This window comes from Mastomys coucha, unplaced genomic scaffold (assembly GCF_008632895.1).
Source record: "Mastomys coucha isolate ucsf_1 unplaced genomic scaffold, UCSF_Mcou_1 pScaffold13, whole genome shotgun sequence".
Classification (NCBI taxonomy): Eukaryota; Metazoa; Chordata; class Mammalia; order Rodentia; family Muridae; genus Mastomys; species Mastomys coucha.
Genome location: NW_022196895.1, coordinates 9,675,970 through 9,702,706, shown reverse-complemented (window position 1 = coordinate 9,702,706; position 26,737 = coordinate 9,675,970). Strand labels below are relative to the sequence as shown.

Here is a 26,737-nt window from a genome sequence, read left to right as displayed (position 1 = left end):
GCGGTTACCCACAGGAGGGGTCAGGGCACGGGAAGCACAAGCCCCTTCAGTTCCATCCAAGGGCTGGCTACATAACAGAGCTCACTTTGAGAAAATTCACCCAAGAGATTGCATCATGAAAGGAAGAGCTTTGATTTTGTAATTTAGACCAACTGGGAATGGGAAGAAAGTCTAAATGAAAGTCAGGAGACTGTAATTTGAAAATGAATGTAAGAAAACCTTTAGGGGCTTGAAATACAGCTTGGTTAGTAAAGCACTTGCCACACAAGCATGAAGACCCCACATGAGTTTGGGTCCCCAGCACCCATGGTGAAACATGTGTGGCAGGACACACGTGCTTTCCCTGTTGGGAGTAGGAGGTCATAAACAGGATAGCAACGGGCACTCACTGGCCAGCAGGTGAGCCCAGCTGACGATCTCCAGGTTCAGTGAGACAAGGTCTCAAACACTGACTTTTGGTACATACACAAATAAAAACCTTTTTAAACCAGGCAGTGGTGGCGCATGCATTTAATCCCAGCACTTGGAAGGCAGAGGCAGGTGGATTTCTGAGTTCGAGGCCAGCCAGGGTTACACAGAGAAACCCTGTCTCGGAAAAACAAAAACAAACAAACAAACAAACAAACAAACAAAAACAACAAAAACCTTTTTAAGCAAAGTATGTGTGACCTTGAAGGTTGGGCAGTGTTTAGACATGACACCAAACAAATACAGAGGAGGAAGCGGCTGAGGATGACACAGCATTGTGGTACTTGCCTGCATACACAGCCCCAGGCCCTGTGTTCAGGGGCCACAGAGTAGTTGGGGAGGACTCAGGTCTCAAAACATTAAAATTTTACTCTGCACAGGCACTGCTAGGAAGACGGAAAGGTGGCTACATACTCAAGGGGAAATTGGAACTCATGTATCTGACAAGGGCATTGTGTCTAAAATGCATTTCCTTTCTGAGAATACTGAATTATGGGTAGGCAGGCTCCTGTCTCTACACCTTTTATGGACACTGGGAATGCTATCAACCACACTGCTTATTTTCACTAGAACCATCTGGCCGATACACAAGGAACTGTAACAATATATAAACCCTTGATGAATTCCATTCCTATATTTTCCTTATCGTCAGGGAGACACATAAAAATCTTATTGCAATGAAACAGTACTCCACATTTGCTTCTAAGAGTTAAAATTCTGGCTTACTTCCAAGCACTGAGTCAGCAGAGGGAGGAAGATCTCTAAGTTCAAGGCCTACCTCATCTACAGAGCAAGTTCTGGGATAGCCAAGGCTACATAGAGAAACTGTGACTCAAAAACAAAACAAAACAACAAACAAAAAGTTAAAAATCTGAAAAAGCCTTGCTGAAAAATACTGGGGGAATGGGTTTGTAATAATGTACCCAAAAGACAGAATGCAATGCAGCCACAAGAAATTAAGCCATACAAGAATATTTATTGATATGGGAAAATGTTAACAATATACTTCTATATGAAATATGCAGGATACAAAACAGTATATACGGTTTAATACCATTTTTACAGAAAGAAAAATAGCCATATATACAAAATCATGCATAATAAAAAATAAAAACTGTATACACCATTTATGGTCATCTCTTTAGTGGACTGGATGTGATTACAATTCACTGAAGTGATTACAGTATCACTCACCTGCCCTGTAAACAGTATCCATGCTGTCTGCCCTGGAATGAGTGCTTCCGAGCAGCCTGTCTCTGATAGACACCTCCTGAAGCAGCCTCTGCTGTGCCCATCTAAGTCGGTGCTATTTGCTCTATATGCTGGCATGTGGAAAACATTAACTAATATAATATAGAGAATGCCACAGCAGACGCCTGGCTTTAGAAAGTTATAATTTGGAGAACTAGAAAATTCTCTACATATGATTTTCTCTACTTTAATAGAGAAAAAAAAATGCTATCATTATTTTGCATCGATGCTATGTGAAATACGTAATTTCAAAAGTTAAAACTGAAGATTTTGGGATCTCCCCTCCCACCTGCAGTGAAGAAGGTTAAGCGATCTTGTAAACTGAGGAAAACACATTTTAAGTGAAAGAAAATGAGATCAGAGATATAAAAAATTGTCCTTTCTTCTGTAAACAGTAATACATTTTAGACAAAACACCAGGAAAGAGATCTAATCCAGTGTGCTAGGAAAATTAACTTCTTTTTTCTGCAGCATAAAATTCTTAGTGTTTTAAATCACTTTTCACAGGTCTGAAATGTCAAGATTATATATCTTTAGCAAATACTGTCTAAGTTCTGTAACAATTAATACATAGGATATACTTAGCATTTCATGGAAACAGAGGTAAGTGTTCCAAATACACACATATAGGTCATCCTATAATTCTTGATAATTTACAACATTAAATAATGTTGAAAATAAGACTTCTGTCTCAGAACCCACTCTAGTATAAAGCTGGCTACTGGATTCCTATTTAAAATACCAAGAGAGGATGTGGATCTTTCAAGCTTAAAAATGAAGAGAAAACATCCGCCCATCTTCAGGCGCTTTCTATGCTCCAGCATTCTCCCAAAGCTGCCAGTTAACACCTGACTCTTCCTTGGGAGGGGAGTCAAACTGGTCTGTGATCACTTGGTCAATTTAGTAATTGTTGGCATTATTTCTGAAAGATAGCAGGGTACAGCTTACCTACATGTCAAAGGGAATTTTTGTCTTATTTCTTACAAACAATATGCAGGTAAAAAATAAATAAAACACTTGTTAAAAAGGGAGATTAGACAAAAATTAGGGAGTTTTTTTTTTAATCTAATCAAAAGATTTGTCCCTCTCTCTCTCAACAACAATTTAAAAAAAAATCACAGAATTAAAAAAAAAATCTGGCCAGAGTTCAAATGGCAAATGTGTGTCAAACTGTGCGGCTGCCAGCCTGCTCCTACGGTGTCCTGCTGCCTCCCTCTCGTTCTGCAAGTGAGTTGACCAGAGCACAGGGAAGAACACAAGGAAGTGCTTCCAGGTCACTCAGAGACACTGGAAGGTTACCTCAACACACTTAAGGGGCAGAAGGACTACTGAGACTAAATGCTCACTGTGTGTCACTACAGGAATCAAACAACAAAAGGCAACAACTAAAAATAATAACTTTTTGAAATTTCACAATCACCAATTTGCAACAAAACTGAGGAGTAACACTTGGACTAGCAAATATGTAAACTATCACTTTGGCACATGATCACAGATGAATACTCCTGGGTTTTCACGTAAACTATCACTCCATGATGAATACTATGAAAGGAAGCGTGACTAACTTGTGAGGTCACAAGAGAAAGACTCCCCAAGACCTCTGTCTTCAATGTGCTCCCACTCTGAAAAGCTATCAGGAGCAGTAAAAGCAATGCTCATTTAACAGCATGGTAACTTCTATCACAAGAAATGTGTCATTTCTATTCCCTTCTATCACAAGAAATGTGTCATTTCTCTTCCCCTGGAGACACGTCTTCCCCACCTAACAAAGGCACATGACAATACTGAAATGGACATTTAGCTCAGGAACAACACTGTGCATGTGTCACTTCCTAGTATTATATGAAATGGCAAATAAGCTCACAGCAGTTCTCCCAAGTAAATGTGAAACACATGTGAGTATGCTCTAAATTCTCTAGTTCTGGCAAATGGTGGAACCAGAGCAGGAAACACAATGCTGGTGGAATGATGATGAACTGGCTGACTTGAGCTGTCAGTGTGCTATCTTAATGTACTCTGTGACCACTGGGAACATGTACACAGTGGCTGGAAAATTAACCTTTCACACAGGTTCAAGTATTAATGCTCATTCTTCTTCTTGTCTTTCTTCACTTTCTTCTTTCCACCCGAAGTCTTAGGTGGCTCATCCTGGAAGAGAAACCATTCAATGAAGCACCTCCACAGCCATGTACAAGACCTCAGAGCATTCCACAGACTGTCTACACCGTGAAGCCTATGTACTTTCAAATATCTGTGCTGGGCCTGAAGACACTCTGACATAGTCTACTGTAGTATTTCATGACAGTCAAGGCTAGTCAAGAGAAACATTTCACCTAGTATATTTATGCTTGAAAAAATCTCATTATTTCATTTCTTCTCATTCTCCCAAGTAATGCAATAAAGCCTAAATAGTTATGAACATATGTAAAGCATAAGCAAAAAACCCTCAAAATACAAAGAACACATCTACAGACTTGCAAGAGAAGCACAGACACTCTGGTACTAAAGGAAGGTTGGGCCTTTATAGGAGCCTCCAGACCATGGACACAGTGTGACAGCTCACGTCTTTCTGGGCCTCAACTTCCTTTTCTAATAAAAACCCTACAGACCTGTAAACTCACACTGTCCGATCGTGTGACTGAGTCCACACTTCACTACTGTATGCCCCTACTGCCGCCCTCTGAATTGTATCTCTACAGTCTCAGTGAAAGCAGCCAATCACTGCAGCATCAAGTACTCACAGGGGTATTTGTGAAGTTCTTCTCCACCAGGATGTTCCTGGCACAGTTGTTGATGTGTTTGAAACGATCAGGTCCCAACAGGATCCCTCCATACCAGCGGGATACTACCACCAAGACATTCTTCACATTCAAAATCTGTTATTTTTAGAAGCATAATTAGACATACAAACAGGTAGTTTTAAGAAGGATGAAATGACTGTGTATAAAACAGCACACACTGAATAAGGCTGCTAACAACTCTGGGATGAAATGTTAGGACAAAGAGAACTTGGCAAGTCAATGCACTGTTCTAGTACCCTCAAACTCTCAACTTTGGAGCCACCTGTCAAGAGGGGAAACCATGAAGGTAGGGTTCCCGCTCTTACTGACTCTTACCAGAAAGCTAAATTTAGGCAGTCTTTTACCAGTAAGCAAAAAACCAAAAAGAGACACACAAAATAACCTGGTTCTGAACAAACAACTGAGGATCAGAAGGCCTCACAAGAAGCAGCTGTACCCTGTCCAATGCTGCCTTTAAAGGAAAGCCTGCCAGAGCTCAGGCTTGTTGCCTATACAAAACAAAGTTCCTATGAGAGAAAGGCCTAGTTAAAAAGCAAACTCCACATGCAGAAGTAGAAGAAAACATAGTAGAAAACATAGTAACTTCCTAAGAAAAAAAATAGCCCTCTCTTAAAATTAATAGACAATCAATGATCAGACCCAGCAGGATGAAAAAAACAGACAAGATAAACAAACTAAAATGGGCCCAGAGAAACTTAGGGTTGGGAACAGTTGAATAAAGGAATTCAAATTAATATAAAAACTGAACAAGATTTGTAAGAAAAACAGAAATAGAAAACAGGAAAAAAACTGAAAATTAAGTAGAGGAGCTGGTGAGATGGGTCACTCATTAGAGTACTTGCAGCATCATTGAGAGAGGCCCAGCAACCACAGAGAGGCTCGACCACCAGGAAATCCAATGTCCTCTCTGGCCTCTGTTGGCACTGCATGTACATGGTACACAGACAAACATCCATATACGTAAAAATAAGTGACTTTTTGAAAGAAGGAAAATTATTTCTAAAAAGGAAGAGATTATTGCTTAAAAAAATAAAATTAAAGGCTACTAAAAGTACATACACTTTGAAAGAAGAAAATAGCTCAATCAATTTAATTCTAAACAATGAATTATTATGAACATAACCATATTTCACCATCCAACTGCCAAGAGAGTTTCACAAAGATGGAAAGAAAAAAAGACAGGGAAGCCATTGCCAGGAAAACAAAAAGCAGTTTTCCAGAGCTATATTATTACAGCAATGCAACAACCTTGTACTATCTCCTGGAAAGCACGGCATTTGGTGGGATGTGTTTGTGCTCTGACCTGGAGCCAGTGAAGACGACACCACCTCAATCAATGCTTGGGACGGCTCTTACATCATTCAATCTCTTCCTTATTCCTACGTGGTTTGCTGAGACAGAGTCAGGTACAAGTACAAACTTCAAGAGTTTAACTCTGCACTCACCTCCATGAGGTGAAGAAGGCGGCCCCCGGCAGCTGTTTCTCCATCGTCCTCACAGTCCTGCAGGAAGGTCTGTTTATCCTCACAGAATATCCTGCAGACATACAAAAAGGGGTATATGCTGACACACCAAAATATAACAAGATGTGTACTACATCACATCGTCAATGTTAGTCCTCGCTGGGTGACAGTGCATGCCTTTAATACCAGAGCTTGGGCAGCAGAGGCAGGCAGATCTCTGAGTTCAAGCCCAGGCTGCCCCGTAGAGCAGGACAGCCAGGGCTACACTGAGAAACCCTACCTTGAAAATGAAAATAAGCAAATGTTAGTCTCAATTATTTAATGTCATCAATATGATCACTTCCAAAATTGGCATATTTGTCTTAAAAATCCTTCTTGAACTCTGTCTTGAGGCGTTCCTCTGGACAGGGATACTAGAACCCAGAGGTACTTTTATGAGAAGAGGAATTTACATATGCAATTCCTGTTAGCCTAAAAGCTCAGAGGTAATAAAGAGTAGACACTGACAGCTGTCAACTGGGAACACACTGTGCCAGGCACTATTCAAGAGAAACTGGAAAGTGCTATCTGAAAAGTAGCACACTACAGTCTTCTAAGAGCCTATGACACAGAGAAAAGCTAAGGGCACTGAGGGAGATGAGAGACTTGTGTGAACGGTTCATGCTCTTCCTCTCATTTAATCCAGCTACCAAGATTTCAATATACTGTGGGACACAGTGGTATGTGACTGTGATCCCAACACTTGGAGGGCAGAAGCAGAATGAGTAGAATGCCCAAGAAAGCAAGTTTGAGGCCAGCCTAGGCTACATGAGACCCTGTCTAAAATAAATAAATGGAAGGATGAATAAATAAATCAGACAGATAGACAAAAGGAATACATTAAATGTCTATCCAGATACTGTTCAGGAGGGCATACACTCATACACATAAATAACTTCTTTTTTAACATGTGAACCAAAAAAAAAAAAAAAACATGTGAACCTACTAATAGAGAAAATTTCCTTATGCAAATTGAGTCTTTTGAATTTGATGTTTGGCTAATCTAGATTTTATAAACATTCAGATGAATTTTAAATTTACACCAAGTGCCTATATCTATATTGTTTCATTTTGGGTCTAAACTACATTTCTAATCTTACTATTTTGTGTATTATAAAACGTTCTTTGTGTCTTCATTTGCAAATCAGCAAACATTTGCCTTCATACTCCCAAGGAAGGCAGCACTGCACTCTGAACTCATTACCCACAGGAGTAGGGATTGCTGTATACTAGTTAAAAAGGTTTAAAAACAACCTTTGGAAAAATCTGAAATATGTATCAAGCTAATACTTTTGATAATTCTACTATACCATTTTCCCTCCTTTGAATTCTCTCTGCATCTCCTTTTTTAAAAAGGTGAGGCGCTGGGGACACCGTGTAGGAGGAAGTGGTTTCTGCATGAGCGTGAGGACCTAAGGCCGCATGTCCCCAGCACCCTGTATAAGCTGGCTATGGCGGGCGATGTATTGCCTGTAACCCAGCACTGACAGGCAAAGGCCAGATGAGGAGAGTGTACTAGTCAGTTAGTCCAGCCAAAATAGTGGCTCCAGGTTCAGTAAGAGACCTTGTCTCAAGAAATTATGGAGAGAGCCACAGAGGACAACACCCAACACTGACCTCTGGGCACCATACAGAAAAGCTCACGCTTATGCTTGTGCACACACACATATGCATGTGCACACACAAAGAAGACGCAACTGAATCAAGTATTTAAAAAGAGTAAACTTCTCACAGAAAAGACAACCACACCCACCAACTGTGACTGTATCTAGTAGACAACCACACCCACCGACTGTGACTGTATCTAGTAGACAACCACACCCACCGACTGTGACTGTATCTAGTAGACAACCATGCCCACCGACTGTGACTGTATCTAGTAGACAACCACGCCCACCGACTGTGACTGTATCTAGTAGACAACCACACCCACCCACTGTGACTGTATCTAGTAGACAACCATGCCCACCGACTGTGACTGTATCTAGTAGACAACCATGCCCACCGACTGTGACTGTATCTAGTAGACAACACTGTGCTCCTCCAGCTACTTGTCTCTCAGCAGTTTTCAAATGCTTCACAGGTCTACTGTTGTAATAAAAAGCAGCTATCTCACAATCCTACACACTTTCCCAACCACTGTTTATAAACTGCATGTTGTAAAACCTGACAGCCACTCACCTGTAGGCATAGATGTTGTGGGTGGCACTGGCAATCTTCTTATTCTCATACAGCTTGGAAAGAACCAGTTTCACCTTCAAAAACAGCAGTAATAGAAATAAACAAATATGCCTTTTATTTTCTCTGTAAATGCTAGGAAAGTAGAATTAAAGTGATTTGATATAAATTTATAGCAGAACAGTCACTTAATGTATCTTTGAAGCTCTGAACTGACTTAATGGGGCAGACATTAGCATTATTACTAAACACTAGTTACCAACAGATGTTTAGTCTGTATGTCTAAGGCACAACATATGAAAATGTGTTCCCCAAATAGAGAACTGTTCATGTAAATGTAAGCATTTCCAGAAACTTAGCTCTCAAATTTCCTGAATGTACACACTCTAGGACAGGGGTACAGCAATGGAATAGTCCAAATGCTATAAAATCACAACTGCCTCTAGGAGCTAGGCGACCTTCACAGATGATGCCTAAGCCAGCGCTAGTTAAGTGGCAGGTTTTCTGCATCAAGAGACAAGAGAAAGGAGGAGACATGAAGAAGACATTCACTCAGGGCCAATGCAGGGAATAGGAGGATTGGATAAGTAACATAACTAAATAACAATAAAAACCTTCCAGTCAAAACAAAATTTTAAATCAACAACAAATACATTTCAATGTAAATTTACAATAGATAAATAAATTTAAGTATGTCCCATGAATGTTTATTTGGGACTCAGCTTTAAATGGTGTCTGTATGTCCTCTGTCAGCCCTACGAGGAACAGGAAAAGAGGCTGAGGCAATGCTACACAGTGCTGTATGAAGAAGTTATGGAAAGTACAGCATGAATGGTAAATTAGGAACCAAGCATAAAGGCTATGTGGAAGGAGTTTGGATTTTCCCTCGTACACAGTGGGAATCAGCAAAGACTGCATGAGGAGGGGAGAAGGTAGATTGCTACAAACTCCAAAACACTGGAACAGCCCAAGGTAGCCACAGAGAGACCGAGTTTAACCCACACCCTGCCATCTGTGGTCCCGAGTTACCACTTTCATTCGATCAATATAGTACAATAGACAATTATGCTGAAGACTACTTCAGCTCTCACACAGCCTAAGGAAGACCAAGCACAGAAAGAGGAACCAGGATGGACAAATTCAGAACAGTGTCTAAGAAGGACCCTGGAGGAGTCTGAGCAAAAGCCAAGGATAGAATGAGACTTCAGAAGGAAAGATCAATCAGCTGAAAGGAAAAGCGGTGCTCCTTAGCACACACTGACGGAGAAGAAAACTTCCTCTCTGAGCACCTGAGAGTAAAGTCCTTATAAAAAGAACTTTATTCCTAAGAGCCAAGGCTTCAGAGTTGCTTAGAGGGCTGGGGTGAGGAGCACTAGCCTAGATGTGTGAAGGTCAGGGACTGATTCCCAGCAGCAGGAAGAGGGTGGGGTTCATGCAGAAACACAGCAGAGGGAGTGCTAAAGAACTGCATTGACACTACAACTGGAACCACCTAGTACATCAATATAGAGTACTTTCTGCTGGATCACAGAAATGACGACAGATCTGCTGGGAAGACTTAGGAGCGACAAAGACCTACAAACAGAGCTTTTCAAGAATGAATGCCATTTACATCTGCTGGTAGGAATAACATAAATAACAGAGAAAAAGAATCCACATGGAAGACTAGACTTGGCACATCTGTCCACATGCCCCCTCATCATGGAACAGTTAAATGGACTTGGTTTCACATATTCAGTAGAATTATCATTCTCTTCTTCAAGACCCATTGAAGAATAAGCTCCTACCCCAGGACTGTAGTACACACATGACCTAGTTTAATCTTCAAAAAAAGAAAAAATGAAGTTTGCACACAGCTTTGGAAGCAGAAACAAACAAATCTCTCTTGCTCACAGGAATCTAGGAGTCTGAAGAGGGAAGGTGCCTACGAGGACTGCACTAGTGCTCTGGGTTTAAGATGGGGAAGATGTCACGCACCTGTTCAGGACAGACGACGGGGGCCACATGTGCCTGAAAAGTGCTCCTGCGGTCTGTAATGGGAACGCCATGAGCAACTGGAGGCAATTCTTCTGTTTCTATAAAGTCAAATATTTTTTTAAAAGAAAATTAGCAATAAAGGAAAAGAACTGCAATATAAATAAAATTATATGGCAAATCTAAGCAAGTAACTCCCTACCAATCCCTGCAGCAGCTGTGCATGTGTCCTTGCAATCCCTGCAATCCCTGCAGCAGCTGTGCATGTGTCCCTGCAATCCCTGCAGCAGCTGTGCATGTGTCCCTGCAATCTCTGCAGCAGCTGTGCATGTGTCCCTGCAATCTCTGCAGCAGCTGTGCATGTGTCCCTGCAATCCCTGCAATCCCAGCAGCAGCTGTGCATGTGTCCCTGCAATCCCTGCAATCCCTGCAGCAGCTGTACATGTGTCCCTGCAATCCCTGCAATCCCAGCAGCAGCTGTGCATGTGTCCCTGCAATCCCTGCAGCAGCTGTGCATGTGTCCCTGCAATTCCAGCAGCCTTTAATCTGAGCACTTGACAAGCAGAGGCAGGTGGATCTCTGAGTTTGAGGGCAGAAAGTCCTAGGACAGGAAGGGCTTGAAAAACCTTGTCTCAAAAAAAAAAAAAAAAAAACATATGATAACTATAATGGAGAATCCAACTACCTTAGGTACTAAGAACCAAAACGCAACTATCTGCAAGCAAGTATCTCCAGCTGGTGGGGTGGCACACGCCTTTAATCCCAGCACTTGAGAGGCAGAGGCAGGCAGTTCTCTGAATTTGAGGCCAGTCTGTTCTACAGAGTGAGTTCCAGGATAGCCAGGGCTACAGAAGAGAAACCCTATCTTCAAAAACCAAAAAACAAACAAACAAGCTCCTCCAAATTTCATTGTGTGTGTGTGTGTGTGTGTGTGTGTGTGTGTGTGTGTGCGCGCGCGCGCTAAGTCTCTAGACATCCCAAGAACAACATCGGCACCCACTTCTCCAGAGAAACTAGTTAGGAACACCATACCTGGTGGGGTTTCACTGATTTTGAGGTCCAATGTTTTAACTGGATTTTCCGGCGGGTTGTCTAGAATAGGTTCGTCTTCGAACTCAACCTCTTCCTCTTCAGTTTTGTTCTTGACTTCTGTGTCGTCTATGTGAAAATGAGACATTAGGATTGAACCACGAAGCAAATAAGAAATCACACCTACAAAAATCATTGGAATCCTAGCACTAGGGAGACAGACAGAGGCAGGCAGATCTTGGTGAGTCCCAGGCCAGCCTAGTCCACATAGCAAGTTCCAGGCCATACAATGAGACTCTGTCTCAAGAAAGAAAAAAAAATCAAAACAGAACAAAGAAACTAAAAGAATTGGGTCTTGATATCTACACACCATCATTCTTCAACAGAAGGAATCATGATTTTTCTTACAAAAGATTTCTAAGAAATAAATGGCGGACATGAGGATCACTGTGAGGTAAGAATTAGGGTGATAACATTCTTGAGGAGATCTCCTGATGGGCACTAAAACTGTGGGTAAGGAAGAACAGAAAGCCATGGAGAAGTTGCCCAGTGGGGATGTACTCCTAGTATGGGCAAGTACTTGCTTCAATCCCCAGGAGAAAAGGAAGAACCTCAGCACAGGCTTAAGGAGCACCGCAAGCCTGCAGTCCCAGTTCCCTGGAAGAAGCAAGCAAGAAGCTTATTATGTGAGTTTGAGGGTTTCAGGACAACCTAGGTACTGAGCAACATAGCAAGACCCTATTCTTGCCCCCTAAAAAACAAAACGCAAACCAAAGCAAGCAAACGAACAAACCAAAACCAAATTCTCTCCCACACAAAAGGAAAAAGACTGGAGAGAGAGCTCAGTCACACTGCCTCCACAGAAGCACAAGGACCTTAGTTCTGTTTGAGAATCCTTCCCACTGACAAGGCAAAAGCAGTAAGATCCATGAGGTTCACAGACGAGCCAGTCTAATCTGACTGGAGTGCACCAGGCCAATGAGAGTCTCTGTGCCAAAGGAGGCGGACCATCACTTCTAAGGATGACACCCAAAGTTCTTCTTTAGCTCCATGTACACACATATATGCACCTGCACACACATGAACACACACAAATGCACACGTACACGTGCTCATGCATTTGTTTAAGAAGTTAAAGACAGACTGAGGAGCCAATTACAGAACAGAAGAAATCGAACTAATAAACAAATGGAGTGTAGAACCCTGAACACAACAGCGACTGGAAGGACTTTAGTGGGAGGGCTCGTGAAACCTGAGTAAGCTCTTTAACTGCCCCAACGGTATTATATACTACTGTTAGTCTTCTATTCTTGCTAGTCATGTCACTGTTATACAAGATCAAAAGACAATCAGGTAAAAGATAAAAAGAGCTTTTTGTATTACTTCTGTAAGTTTAAACTAAGCTCTGATTTCTTTTAAAAATTTACAATATGTGGGCATATCTAAAATTTTAAAGATTTTATTCTAGAAAAATAAAATATATACTGAGATAAAAATTAATTGCTTGACAATCAGATACCCTGGAGAAGAGAATTCTCATTCTGTACCCTGATCACTAACTGTTGCCCTAGTTAGTTCTTCAACAAGGTTTTGGTTTGTTTTTTTACTTAAAAAATTAGAATACAACATAATGGGTACAGGATTTTCATATGTATGTATACATACATATATATATATGTTCATATACATGCATGTGTATACATATATAAAATATTTATATATTCTTTGTTAATGTTTTGTTTGTTTTGGTAATGCTGGGGATCAAACTCGTGGTTTTGTAATGCTAGGTACATGTCCCTGAGTTCTAGGACAGCCTGGTCTACAGAGTGAGTTCTAGTCCAGGGCTACACAGAGCAACCCTGTCTCAGAAACAAACAACCAACCCACCTAAAAAAAGAAAAAAGGAAAGAACAAAAAGAAATAACAAACCAGAACACAGGTTTTCATGTGTAATTTCAATTATATCAGCTATATGAAAATTTAAGTATTCCAAATGAAAAGAACACAAAGAGTTAGCACTCATTCTTACCTGGCTCTGTTCTTTGAGATTTCTGTATCAGAGCATCTCTTATTTTCTCCACCCACTGGTAAAGAATGCATTCACCAATGTTCTGCCTAAACAAAATCAGGGAAAAAATTCATTATTTAAAAAGTGTAACAACTCAAATTCAAGAAGTTTATTTACATTTAAATTCTAAGTCACTATATTATAAGACCCAATCATGACTTTTCCAAAAAGATAATCGATAAAATTTACCAACACTTATGTCTGAATAATATATATTTTGTATACCAACATTAATTAAGGACTCAAAATGGCTCAAAAATTAATATACCTTACTTAAAACTTTAGATGAACAATTGCATCCAAAGAAGAAAAAAATTATCTAAATATGAACTCTAACTGAGACAGGTGTAGACATGACTTGTTTCTATCTTGTTTCAGATTTGTGTCCAGACACCACTGGCTCTTCTCCACTTTTTAAACAATCTAATCTACTTGTTTTGGCCACAAATCCTTCAATAAGGCATATATAGACTGTATCAGGACACTTGGAGGAATTTAGTTAAAGAGATCTAAAAGATGAATGTAGCTCAACAGTTTTATATACATAAAGAAAATTTTTAAACAAATTTAGTCTCCTGCATAATTGATTCATTTTGGTTTCAAAAATGTTTGGCTGCCTCAGGTAATTAAACTCATCTCAAATCACTAAGCAAAAGAGTATGTTAAAAGTTTGGAAGTTAAATGATAGCACACCAATAAAAATAAAGACCAAGTATCTCATTTTTAGAGTGGCATTATCTTAGCTTTGATGTGTATTTAAAGAAATGCCCAAACAGTTCTAGAGAGATGGCTCAGCAATTAAAGAGCACTGACTGCTCTTCCAGGAGGTCTTGAGTTCAATTCCCAGCAACCACATGGTGGCGCACAACCATCTGTAATGGGATCCAATGAACTGGTGTCTCTGAAGAGAGTGACAGTGTACTTACGTAAAATAAATAAATAAATCTTTAAAAAAGAAAAAGAAGAAAAGTGCCCAAACTATGTCACAGCAGTGCCTCATTACTTTCTTTTAACCCTCAAACCCACCCATTCTCATTGGTTATAACTCCTAGCCCTAATACTGTGTTCCTTTTAGCACAGAAGTTAATGGGAAAGGTTTGTAAAGACAGAATTTCTTTTCAACAATATCCACTCTTGTTTGCTCTGGACAGTGCAAGATCCAAATATATTAAATGTATACCTCACAACATTTCAAATTTCATTATGATGTCCCCATTGTAGAGATGAGAAAACAAATTTAAAAAGACCAGTTAGCTTGTCCAACAGCTTTGCTAGCAATTAAGAAGGTTCAAACTGCAATAAGAAGTAAGAACTGAAGCTCAAAGCAACTGCATTTTGCTCCCCTACCAAACAGCTAATGATAAGGGCACTTTAATAGTCTGAGATAGATTTGTATGGAATCCAAATGCACATACTGCTAAAGGTTTGTCCGTCCTAGGTGAATCTTCAATCTAGGAGACTTGGGAGAAAAGCAAGACTCGATGACCTGAATGCATGGGAGCCCATCCTTTCAAGCCTCCAGTATACATGACAGTATACTGCATGAGGTCCTGGGGCTATCGCAGAGTAAAACATCGCACCTTCACAGTGTTGGCAACCATCTTCTGAACAAAATCAGAGCTTTATAGAGAGTTCTATGTCCTACTCTCACGCCACTGCGTTCTTCATGTCACCTCACATTAGTGACAGAACTCATACTGAACAACTACTATATACAAGAAGTACCAAAATGCTGACTAGCCAGTCAGCACTCACTAGCTCCCTCCGAAATCTAAAAATCATTCCTTTTTAACTACAAATCCACATTCAGATTTTGTTCTCTATGACAGGGTCTTACTGTATGTAGCAAAAGCCATCCTGAATCCATGTTCTTTCTCATCAGTTCAGTTCTGGGCTTACAGAAAGGGTCACCACACCTGAACTCCACACTCAGCATTTGAAAAATAATACCTTTGAAGAGTTTCTACAATTAGCAATTTCCCACAGCAAGAAGAAACTCAATCTTCACTTCAAATGTCTTCTCACCATGGCTTCCCATGAAGAAGCACCTGAGAGCACTTCTACTGAGCTTCACACATTGCTGCTTCTGTCTGCACTAGCATTTAACAAGACAGTTCCTTGAGCATGCACCACAAAGAGCCCAGTGTGTATGAAGCATTCTGGGTAAAGTAGGAATCATTCTGTACCACAGACCCCAAGTCTACCACTAAAAAAGCATGGTTTTTGTTAACATATTATATATTTGTTTTCTCTTGCTATAAGAATTTGTTTCTATGTTTTAAATATCAACTACAGTATAGTATGACTCTTTTTTTTTTTTTCTATTTTGGAGACAGGATTTCTCTGTATAGCCATGGCTCCCGGAACTCACTCTGTAGACTAGGCTGGCCTCGAACTCAGAAATCTGCCTGTCTCTGCCTCTGCCTCCCAAGTGCTGGGATTACAGATGTGCGCCACCACTGCCCAGCTAGTATGACTCTTATTAAAAAACAAAAAACTGGTCTTCAAACTTTTGCCATTCATTGCTCTAATGAAAGCCTTTATAGAATCAGAAGCTAATTAATTGACAAAAGCTGCATCTTTTTTTTTGTTTATGCTCTCTGGATCCCAGGAGTTTGTTTGACAAACTTTATAACAAGCTGACTTACCACAGGTCCGAAGCAGCAGGGCTGCTGAGTGATACATGGGGGTCTCCAGAACTATAAGCTGAGACAAACCTCTTCTCTGCAAGTTACCTCAAGTTTTGTTGAAATGGCTCAAAGTTAGCAAACTACTACTGTGTGCTAAATAATGTATATTGTATGATGCCACTTAATCCTCATTCTACTGTGATGAAAACAAACACAAGAAAGTTATACTATTCAAAAGCTGATTACAGAAGCCTGACCAAAACAGCCTTAATGCAGCCTACCTGAGCTTTAGACAAGCTACTAAAATTCTGTAGGTACACAGTCAAGTTTGTGTGTGTGTGAGCACATGTATATGTGTGTGTTCCTGTGTGCGTCATGCATATATGTGTGCATATGGATGTGTTGCTGGTAACCAAACCCAGTCAGTACCTCATTCATCTTGATTTGTGTGTGCGTGCAGCTGGTGATTAAATCAAGTATCCACACACTCGAGGCAAGAGTGCTCGCACTGAACTATACTCTAGACCTCCCCATCTTAATTTGTTTTGTTTTGAGGTAGTCTTACTATGCAGTCCTTGACTCGTAGACTGGGCTAACCTTGAGCGCACAAAGCTTTATACACCTCTGCCTTCCAAATGCTGGGTCAAAGGTGTATAACATCACACTTGGCTCTTCATCTTTATTTTTAAATCTCAAATTCCTAGCAAAAAAAAGGTATATAGAATATAAAAAGTGTTTACCAAAAGATTCATACCTTCTTACCTAAGTGGCCACTAACCACAGTCTGTTTATATTCTTATATAATAGACAAATATTAAATTTACCATTCAAAATTATACTAGATACTTACAACTTAATAATACTATATCATGAAAATATAAACATTAAAAACTATATTGATAGATTTATATTTAATTTTTTAAAGTTAGTAATATTTTTCATTTAATGCCCATAACTAGGATATATAAAATCATTAAAAGTTGTCACATAAAACTTTTTAAAAAAACATCAATTCACATTGCTATTAATCAATATGAAAACACTGTCCTTAGACTGTAATTGCTATTCAAACACTTTTACTAATCAAAGCATGATGACCTCCCACTTATCTTTAGAGTTAACTTTTTAAAAAATCTCTGAATGAGATAGAAGAGGCAAAGGTTTGTCCTGCAAGAAGCTTCTCTTAGTGCACAAGCCTCTAGACTCATGCACAGGTAGGTGAGAGGCCACTGCACAGTCATGGCACTGCCACGGGCAAGCATGAAAGTGTGGTAACATGATGGAAATCAAGCATGAAAAGATTTTAAAAAAATAATAAATAAAAAAAGATGAGCTAAAAGTAAGCACCAGCTATATAACTGTATGTATTATATAATTATACATAGGATTATATAGTCATACATGTACATACATGCAATTGCATATATGCATACATATACGATGTATACATGTATAACTGCAAGCAACTGAAAACAAGTTGGTAAGGAAAATTAATTGGATTACACAAAGAAGTATGTTGGAAATACAAACGTTGGAATGGCCAGTAATGTTAAAACAGGTATCAAAAACATTTAAGTGATTAAAGAAGTAATTGTGTATTAAGGATAACAGAATCACTAAGTAGGGACCCAAGAAAAGTCTTTTAGGAAGGACAAGTGATAAGGATTCCAGGGTGACTTACCATTTTCTAATTAAATATTTTGGGAGGAAAAGAAACCTGGCCTTGATCCCTGGGGCATAAAGGGGGCACTCTCATAGTACCAAACAGGGTAGACACCTAGAACATATAATAGAATGCTTACTAATTCCTGGATTCAGAAAAAACAAACTGATAATCCAGAATTGGTTTAGTAAATCATATATTTCATAAATCCAAATCAACCATATTTTCTCTTGACAAACCAGCTTCCCAACAAATTTCTGTCATCAGTTTTTGTTATTTTCCAGTCAACCTCCACAGAGAAGCAGGTTCACTTCTTATCCCACTACTCAAACTTGAGCCTCCAACAATTCTCATGGTTAAGCCAGTGCCTACAGAACTCATATCCTCCTGTCCACCTTTCCTGGTCTTTCCCCTGCCATGTTGATCTCTTACCATCCCATTTCATGTCACCATTACTATACTCTGGCCTCCTCTCACTGAAATTAGTGTGAGCTAATTAAGTCAGCTCTTAGGCAAGCAAGCCAGATTAGAATAAATCTTTCACAGTTAATTACCATCCCGCTGTCTGGCTTTGTTCTGACAAAAGTTATTACAGCCGCAGAGCTGTGTTCACTTTTAAAGTGCTGCAATGCCTTCTACTTTCACACTGGAAAATTCTAAAAGCTATGGAAAGGGATAATCTCTAGTTTTGCTAAACCATGTATATCTAGGATCTAATATACTGCCTGGATGTAGTGTTTGATGGATGGATGAATGGATGAATGAATGGATGGATGGATGAATGGATGAATGGATGGATGAAAAACAGTGCTTCTGCAGGATCTTGGATTTTTAGATTAGTTCAAGAGAACTATCAAATATTGAGAAGATTAACAAATAGTTATGGTTGAAATTCTTCCACCATCATTTTACCCTCCGTGTTCTATGAGAATACACAAGAACAGCATTTCTAAATATGTCTTCAAAAGCCAAATAAGTGTTGTTTTGTCTAACTTTAAATATTACCATATTTTTCTATCAAATGCACATATAAAGTTATGCAACTAACCTTTTAAGTTTGCTTAAAGTAAATACTTTTGTTAACGAAACAACCTAACAAAAGGTCCAGGAAAAGGACAAGCATCTGTCAAAAGCTCAGAGCAAAACCACTAGGAAAATATTTGTGAAAAATTCCCTGTCACTTACACATAGATCTCCTCAAGGCTGTTTGATAACTCTGCACGTTCATGCCCTTTCAGCCAAGGAGCACTGATTGAATAAAACACAGTAAAGAACATTATTCAAGAATTAGGTATATATTTCAAATATTCATTAGTGTGTTTTACATCATTCTGTAAAATTCTCTATACCGAGTAAAAGATGCTTTTAATTTCTATCTTCATTTTAAACAAAGTATTTTCTATAAACACAATGACTATATAGATTATCATTGACAGTAAAATATTTTTATAAAAATATAAAGGGGCTAGAGAAATGGCTCAGCAGTTAAGAGTAATGACTGCTCTTCCGAAGATCCTGAGTTTAATTCTCAGCAACCACATGGTGGCTCACAACCATCTGTAATGGCATCTGATGCCCTCTTCGGGTGTGCCTGAAGACAGCAACAGTGTACTCACATATATGAAGCATAAGTATATATAAATACACATACACACATACACAGAGATATACAACAATATATAAAGGAGAAGGCAAGGCTTACTTCAACTGATAAACAGGCGGTGCTGTACCTGGGTACTCACTTGGTAACATCACCTACAAAGAAGTTTTCAAACAAATCCGTTTACACTGATTACAGCTGAAAAGCACCTACATTTATAAAGCCAGGCAATGAACAAGTTTCTAACTTCTCTTGACAAAAGACAAACCATTGTCTTTATTTATTATCAGGTGAAAAATCCTCTCCTTCGTATTTATATTCTACAAAAAATATGCTATGGAAGCTAATTATAGCAAAGAACCTATAAAAGAATTAAAGTTCAGATGAAGAAAACTGAAGATGATCAAGAAATGGGCACAGGAGCCCTCCCTGTCTTCTGACTTCAATGAATGGTGATACACTTTCATTTTACAATTATTTTTCTGAATACTTAAAATATCCTATTAAATACCATTAAAGATACTCTGCAAAACATACAATTCTTTAAAATGAATAAAATTTTGAAAAACATCAGTATTATGAAATATACTGCAATTTTCACAACTTAGCATGCTTTATTTGAAAATATACCAGTCATGAAATATGCCACAACTAATAAAGACAGAAAGCTACAACTAACCTTTTCATGTATGTTATTTATTCCAAGCACAACTGAATCTCAATTAAGAAACAAGTATCTGCTCTATGATTTTCACCCCTAACTTCCTCATTTTAATTGTCAGGTACCTTTCCAGATCTAAACTTTTTTTTGGTTAGAGTAACAAAAAGAGGTGACTCAAGTCTATAAACAAAACATTAACATGTTTAATAATGAGACGAATTATAACAAGAAACACTGCAACCATCAACAAAAGCATGATTTGAGGGTGAACTGCGATTAATTAAATACCTATGTTTGATTAATCACAATAATTAACAAAGGTAATCCAAAAACCAATTCATACTGAACAATCATAAACAATGAAATCAATTATAATATCATTAAGATCTAATGACTGGAAAGTGGCCGCAAAAAAATGTAAAAAAAAAAAAAAAAAAAAAAAAGTTACCTGTAAACAAAGTGTCCATTTGGGGTCATCCATGAAGTCAGTGACTCTAATACAAAATATTTTGGCATTCTCATCAATGACACACCACTCCTCGCCATAAATGGCTGCCATTGCTTCAATTTCTTCACTCTGAAAGTTGATTTTAAAAGTCAACAAATAAACATTCAATCTGTTCATGCTAACTTTTATAGAATTAACAATTAGTTAACCCGAAAGAAAATGATTCTTAAGAGTGTCTGCAATAGGAGTGCCTGTGCAAGCGGCTCGAACACACACTCAAGGTGGGCTAACACATATCCATGTGTGCCACACCCGCAACTGTGCTGCTGTGGCACCTGCGAAAGCTCCAGTTCAACCGGCCTACAGCCGAGCCGAGCCGAGCCGAGCCAAGCCGAGCCGAGCCGAGCCGAGCAGAGCCGAGCCATGACGTAGCAACCGAGCAGGGCTTGCTCACGTGACAACTCAGTCGCGTTGAGCCGAGCAGAGCCGAGCAGAGCCGAACAGAGCCGAGCAGAGCCGAGCAGAGCCGAGCCTGCCCGTGTGACGTAGCAGCCGAGCAGGACTTGCTCATGTGACAACTCAGTCAAGCCGAGGCAAACCGAGCTGAGCCGAGCCGAGCCGAGCCGAGCTTGCTCGTGTGACGTAACAACCGAGCAGAGCCGAGTCTGATCGTGTGACAATGCGGCACCCGAACAGGGCTTGCTCATGTGACAACTCGTCTGAGCCGAGCTGAGCCGAGCTTGCTCGTGTGACGCAGCAGCCGAGCAGAGCTTGCTAATGTGACAACTCGGCTGAGCTGAGCCGAGCCAAGCCGAGCCTGCTCGTATGATGCAGCAGCCAAGCGGGGCTTGCTCAAGAGACTACGCAGCCAAGCCGAGCCAAGCCGAGCCTGCTCGTGTGACAATGCGGCAACCGAGCAGGGCTTGCTCGTGTGTTAACTCGGCCAAGCCTAGCCGGCTAGTGTGACACAGCGGCCCAGCCGAGCCGAGCCGAGCCTAGCCTAGCCGAGCTTGCTCGTGTGACGCAGCAGCCAAGCCTAGTCGGGTGACGCAGCAGCCCAGCAGGCCTTGCTGAGCCGAGCCAAGCCTGCTTGTGTGACAAATGCGGCAACTGAGCAGGGTTTGCTCATGTGTTAACTCGCTGTGCCTGCTCGTGTGACAAGTAGCGGATCGGATCAGGGCTTGCTCAGGTGATAACAAGTGGAGTGACGCAGCAGCCGAGCCAAGCCGCCGGAACTGCTCATGTGACAATGCGGCTGCTCGTGTGATGCAGCAGCCAAGCCTAGCCTAGCCTAGTCAGCTCGGGTGACGCAGCAGCCGAGCAGGGCTTGCTAATGTGATAACTCGGCAGAGCCCGGCCGAGCCTGCTCCTGTGACAATGCGGCAACCCAGCAGGGTTTGCTCATGTGTTAACTCGGCCGAGCCGAGCCTGCTCTTGAGTGACGCAGCAGCCGAGCCAAGCCGAGTGGGCCTCCGGAACTGCTCATGTGACAATGCGGATGGATGCTCGTGTGACGCAGCAGCCAAGCCGAGCTGAGTGACGCAGTGCCCGAGCCAAGCCGAGCCAAGCCGAGTGGGCGGGGCCTGCTCATGTGACAATGCGGCAAAGCTAGTGCTGCGGCAAAGGTAGTGCTGCGACACAACTGGGCCTGCCTGTGTGGTGCTGCGGCCTGGACGGGCCTGCGAGGTGACAACGCAGCCCAGCCTAGCCGAGCGACCAGGCCTGCTCATCTGACAATGCGGCAATAGTGCCGCGGCAAAGCTAGCTCCTGTGACACTGAGACCGAGCCCAACTTGCTTATGCGACAACGCAGCTGGGAAAAACACCCCAAGCCAGCCTGCTTGATGCAGAAGAGGCCACACCCACGTCAAGCGAACACGCGAACACATACAGACGCCCACACACAGTTGTGTGAGCGAAAATATGCACTGCACCCACGCATACCCTTGCGTGTGCCAGAACACAAACACACACTTGTGAGAGCACAATTTCTCACTGCATCCACGGCGGGCGCGAGTGCCCCCGCACACACAGGCAGAACACATCTTACGCACCAGTCAGCCCCACGCCATAGCATCATTTTCTGCTAAGTTCTTGGCGCATCTTTGTTTTGGATTCTTTTGTTGTTATTTTTAATTTGGGAACAGTAGCTTTTTTCCTTTTTGGTAACCATTTCAAACCACTTAAGAATTTATTTTAGTTTATAATTAATATAAAGTGGAGGCTAGATTTAGAAGCCCATGCCTTTAATGCCAGCACACTGGAGGCAGCAGGCAAAGCAGAGACCCCAGGATAACCACGGATACGTAGAGGCACTGTCTCAAAATCGACTACAAAAAGAATAGAATGCAAAGGCGGGGAAAGGATGACCCCTGCTGGGACCTTACCTGCCTCTGGTTGCTCTCATTTTCCTCTTCAGCCATGGTGCTCTGGAGCAGCTACACCACCTCCAAATGCACAGGTCCGAACCAGACGACTGGCAAGCAGTAAATGAACGCAACTGTGTGGCACCGGAACTGATAGCCCAACACCACCCACTTCCAGAATTGCTTCCGGGTCAACAACCCAGCGAGTGGCCAGATGCTCAAAGCTACTGGCTTTCTGAAGGTGTTTGGGCGTGACGTAGGGGAAGCTTGCTCTGGGTTCTGTTTCTTGCAAAGTCATGGGTCTAGGGCCTTTCGCAGGCCGCACTGAGGCTTCAACACCATCAGAATCATGGGAGATTTTGGGTTGGAACATACCAAATCCAGACTCTCAGTCTCATCCTTCAGGGCAGAGTTTTCATTTGTGTAGTTTGTTGGTTTATTTTGTTTTTTAAATGTTTTTTGAAGGCATCTCGATAGATTTGGGTGTATAGTTTCATTTACAAAACAAATGAGAGCTGGAGAAGGTAGAAAATGTGAGATGACTTATTTTTTTCACTGCTGTTCAGTGATACATTGTGTTTGGGCACAATTTTCTCACACTAATTATTACAATTAATGTAGACCTAGTTCATTGATCCGTTGTGCAAAAAATTTTGAATTAGATGGTATCATTCTAAATTTAATGCTGCTTTTTATAGCACTGTTTATGAATTCTGTCCTTCAGTAGCATTCAGTCTAAATAATTCTGTTGTTCACAAAAATGTGTTTATCCCCTGCCACATCTTTTTCACATTCAAATCTCCTTATCTGTATTTTTCCTCTCTTCCATCCTCAGTAATGAAGGTAGTTTGTGGTGCCCTTTAAACTTTCTGTAGGTAAGGAAGTGTGCACTGCTAACTATCTGGAGCTATTAATTGAATCCATAGCCACAAAACTCTTACTGCACCCAACACTGGTGTGCAAAACCAAATGTCAAGCACATCATTTAAGAGATGGAACTGTTGTTGATCTTAGAGCGATTGCTGGTCTGTTCAGGAAATTTTCCCCTGTGCCCAAGCTCCAGGCTCTTCCCCACTTTCTCTTCTATTAGGTTCAGTGTATCTGGTTTTATGTAGAGGTCCTTGATCCACTTGGACTTGAGCTTTGTACAGAGATGAGAATGGATCAATTTGCATTCTTCTGCCTGACCACCAGTTGAACCAGCACCATTTGTTGAAAATGCTCTTTTTTCCATTGGATGGTTTTGGCTTCTTTGTCAAAGATCAAGTGACCATAGGTGTGTGGGGTTATTTCTGGGTCTTCAATTCTATTCCATTGATATACCTGTCTGTCACTGTACCAGTACCATGCAGCTTTTATCACAATTGTTCTGTAGTACACCTTGAGGTCAGAGATGGTGATTCCCTCAGAAGTTCTTTTATTGTTGAGGATAGTTTTCACTATCCTGAGGTTTTTTGTTGTTGTTGTTGTTGTTTTGTTTTTTGTTTTTTTTTGTTGTTGTTGTTGTTATTCCAGATGAATTTGAGAATTACTCTATCTCTGTGAGGAATTGAGTTGGAATTTTGATGAGGATTGCATTGAATCTGTACATTGCTTTGAGCAAGATGGCCATTTTCACTAATTAATCCCACCAATACATGAGCATGGGCAATCTTTCCATCTTTTGAGGTCTTCTTCAATTTCTTACTTCAAAGACTTAAAGTTCTTGTCATACAGATCTTTCACTTGCTTGGTTAGTCACACCAAGATATATTATATTATTTCTGACTATTGTGAAGGGTGACCTTTCTCTAATTTCTTTCTCACCCCGTTTGTCCTTTGAGTAGAGGAAGGCTACTGATTTTGATATATTTTTGGATGTAAAATTGAGTTAATTTTATATCCAGCCACTTTGATTGAGTTGTTTATGAGCTGCAGGAATTCTCTGGTGGAATTTTTGGGGTCACTTAAGTATACTACCATATCACCTAGAAATAGAGATATTTTGAATTCTTCCTTTCCAATTTGTATTCCTTTGACCTCCTCTTGTTGTCTAACTACTTTGGCTAGAACTTCCAGTACTATATTGAATAGATAGAGAGTGGGCAGCCATGTGTAGTCCTCGATTCTAGGGGAATTGCTTGGAGTTTCTCTCCATTTAGTTTGATGTTGGCTGCTGATTTGCTGTATATTGCTTTTACAAAGTATGGGCCTTGAATTCCTGATCTTTCCAAGACTTTTAACACAAATGGGTGTTGAATTCTGTTAAATGCTTTTTCAGCATCTAATGAAATGATCATGTGGTTTTTTCCTTTGAGTTTGTTTATATAGTGGATTACATTGATGGGTTTCCATATATTGAACCATCCCTGCATCCCTGGGATGAATCCTACTTGATTGTGGTGAATGATCGTTTTGATGTGCTCTTGGATTTGGTTTTCAAGAATTTTATTGAGTTTTTTTTTTTTTTTGAGGTTTGTTTGTTTGTTTGTTTGTTTTTGAGACAGGGTTTCTCTGTATAGCCCTGCCTGTCCTGGAACTCACTCTGTAGACCAGGCTGGCCTAGAACTCAGAAATCCACCTGCCTCTGCCTCCCAAGTGCTGGGATTAAAGACATGTGCCACCACTGCCTGGCTTATTGAGCATTTTTGCATCAATATTCATAAGGGAAATTGATCTGAAGTTCTCTTTCTTTGTTGGGTCTTTGTGTGGTTTAGGTACAAGCATAACTGTGGCTTCATAGAATGAATTAGGTAGAGTACCTTCTGTTTCTATTTTGTGGAATAGTTTGAAGAGTATTGGTATTAGGTCTTCTTTGAAGGTCTGATAGAATTCTGCACTAAAACCATCTGGCCCTGACCTTTTTTTTGGTTGGGAGACTTTTAATGACTCCTTCTATTTCTTTAGGGGTTATGGGACTGTTTAGATATTTTATCTGATCCTGTTTTAACTTTGGCACCTTGTATGTGTCTAGAAAATTGTCCATTTCATCCAGATTTTCCAGTTTTGTTGAGTATAGGCTTTTGTAATAGGATCTGATGATTTTATGAATTTCCTTGGTTTCTGTTGTTATGTCTTCCTTTTCATTTCTGATTTTTGTCAATTTGGATACTGTCTCTGTGCCCTCTAGTTAGTCTAGCTAAGGGTTTATCTATCTTGTTGATTTTCTCAAAGAGAAACCAGCTCCTGGTTTTGTTGATTCTTTATATAGTCCTTAGTCATCAGGGAAATGCATATCAAAACAACCCTGAGATTCCACCTCAAACCAGTCAGAATGGCTAAGATAAAAAAACTCAGGTGATAGCAGATGCTGGTGAGGATGTATAGAAAGAGAAACACTCCTCCATTGTTGGTGGGATTGGAAGCTGGTACAACCACTCTGGAAATCAGTCTGGGGGGCGGTCTTCAGAAAATTTGACACAGTACTACCTGAGGACCAGCTATACCACTCCTGGGCATATACTCAAAAGATGCTCCAACATATAACAAGGACACATGCTCCTTATTTATAAGAGCCAGAAGCTGGAAACAACCCAGATGCCCCAAGAGGAATGGATACAGAAAATTTGGTACATTTACACAGTGGAGTATTACTCAACAATTAAACACAATGACTTCATGAAATTCACAAGCTGGATGGAACTAGAAAATATCATCCTGAGTGAGGTAACCAATCACAAAAGAACACACATAGAATGTACTCACTGATAAATAGATATTAAGCAAAAAAAGCTCAGAATATCCACAATATAACTCACAGACCATATGAAACTCAAAAAGAAGGAAGACCAAAGAGTGGATGCTTAAGTCCTACTTAGAAGGGGGAACAAAATCATCAGGGGAGGTAAAGGGTAGGAGGGACTTGGGAAGAAGAGACGAGGGGGAGGGGAAAAAATAAGAGAGGATCAGGTGTGGGAGGAAACAGGGGTGATGTACAGAGGTGTGCAACAATGAGAGATGGGGAACTTGGGGTAGCAATCAGAAAGTCCCAGATGCCAGGAAAGCAAGAGGCTCCCAGAACCCAACAGGATGACATTAGTTGAAATACCCAACAAAGGGGAGGGAGAGCCTGTAGAGACCATATCCAGAGGTTAGGCATGGCCTCCAGTTGAGGGATGG

At 40.6% G+C, this 26,737-nt stretch overlaps 1 protein-coding gene across 9 annotated transcripts in view; it reads right to left on the bottom strand.

Annotated features, from left to right (window-relative positions):
• Positions 1 to 1,424: 1,424 nt before the first annotated feature.
• The window catches only part of Impact (impact RWD domain protein), a 38,125-nt gene continuing 12,812 nt past the window's right edge, over positions 1,425 to 26,737 (bottom strand). For 7 of the 9 annotated variants that reach the window (XM_031365013.1, XM_031365017.1, XM_031365014.1 and 4 more), the window contains 10 exons: positions 20,274 to 20,402; positions 19,267 to 19,319; positions 18,750 to 18,812; positions 13,233 to 13,318; positions 11,207 to 11,332; positions 10,178 to 10,275; positions 8,204 to 8,277; positions 5,966 to 6,056; positions 4,461 to 4,595; positions 1,425 to 3,867 (listed from right to left, as the gene is read on the bottom strand). In XM_031365013.1, coding sequence (XP_031220873.1) covers positions 3,799 to 3,867; positions 4,461 to 4,595; positions 5,966 to 6,056; positions 8,204 to 8,277; positions 10,178 to 10,275; positions 11,207 to 11,332; positions 13,233 to 13,318; positions 18,750 to 18,812; positions 19,267 to 19,319; positions 20,274 to 20,384 — 906 coding nt within the window. In that variant the 5' untranslated portion in view covers positions 20,385 to 20,402 and the 3' untranslated portion in view covers positions 1,425 to 3,798. Of the gene's footprint in view, positions 3,868 to 4,460; positions 4,596 to 5,965; positions 6,057 to 8,203; positions 8,278 to 10,177; positions 10,276 to 11,206; positions 11,333 to 13,232; positions 13,319 to 18,749; positions 18,813 to 19,266; positions 19,320 to 20,273; positions 20,403 to 22,660; positions 23,735 to 26,737 lie in introns of those variants that run through there. The other 2 variants (XM_031365012.1, XM_031365021.1) reach the window with 2 other exon arrangements.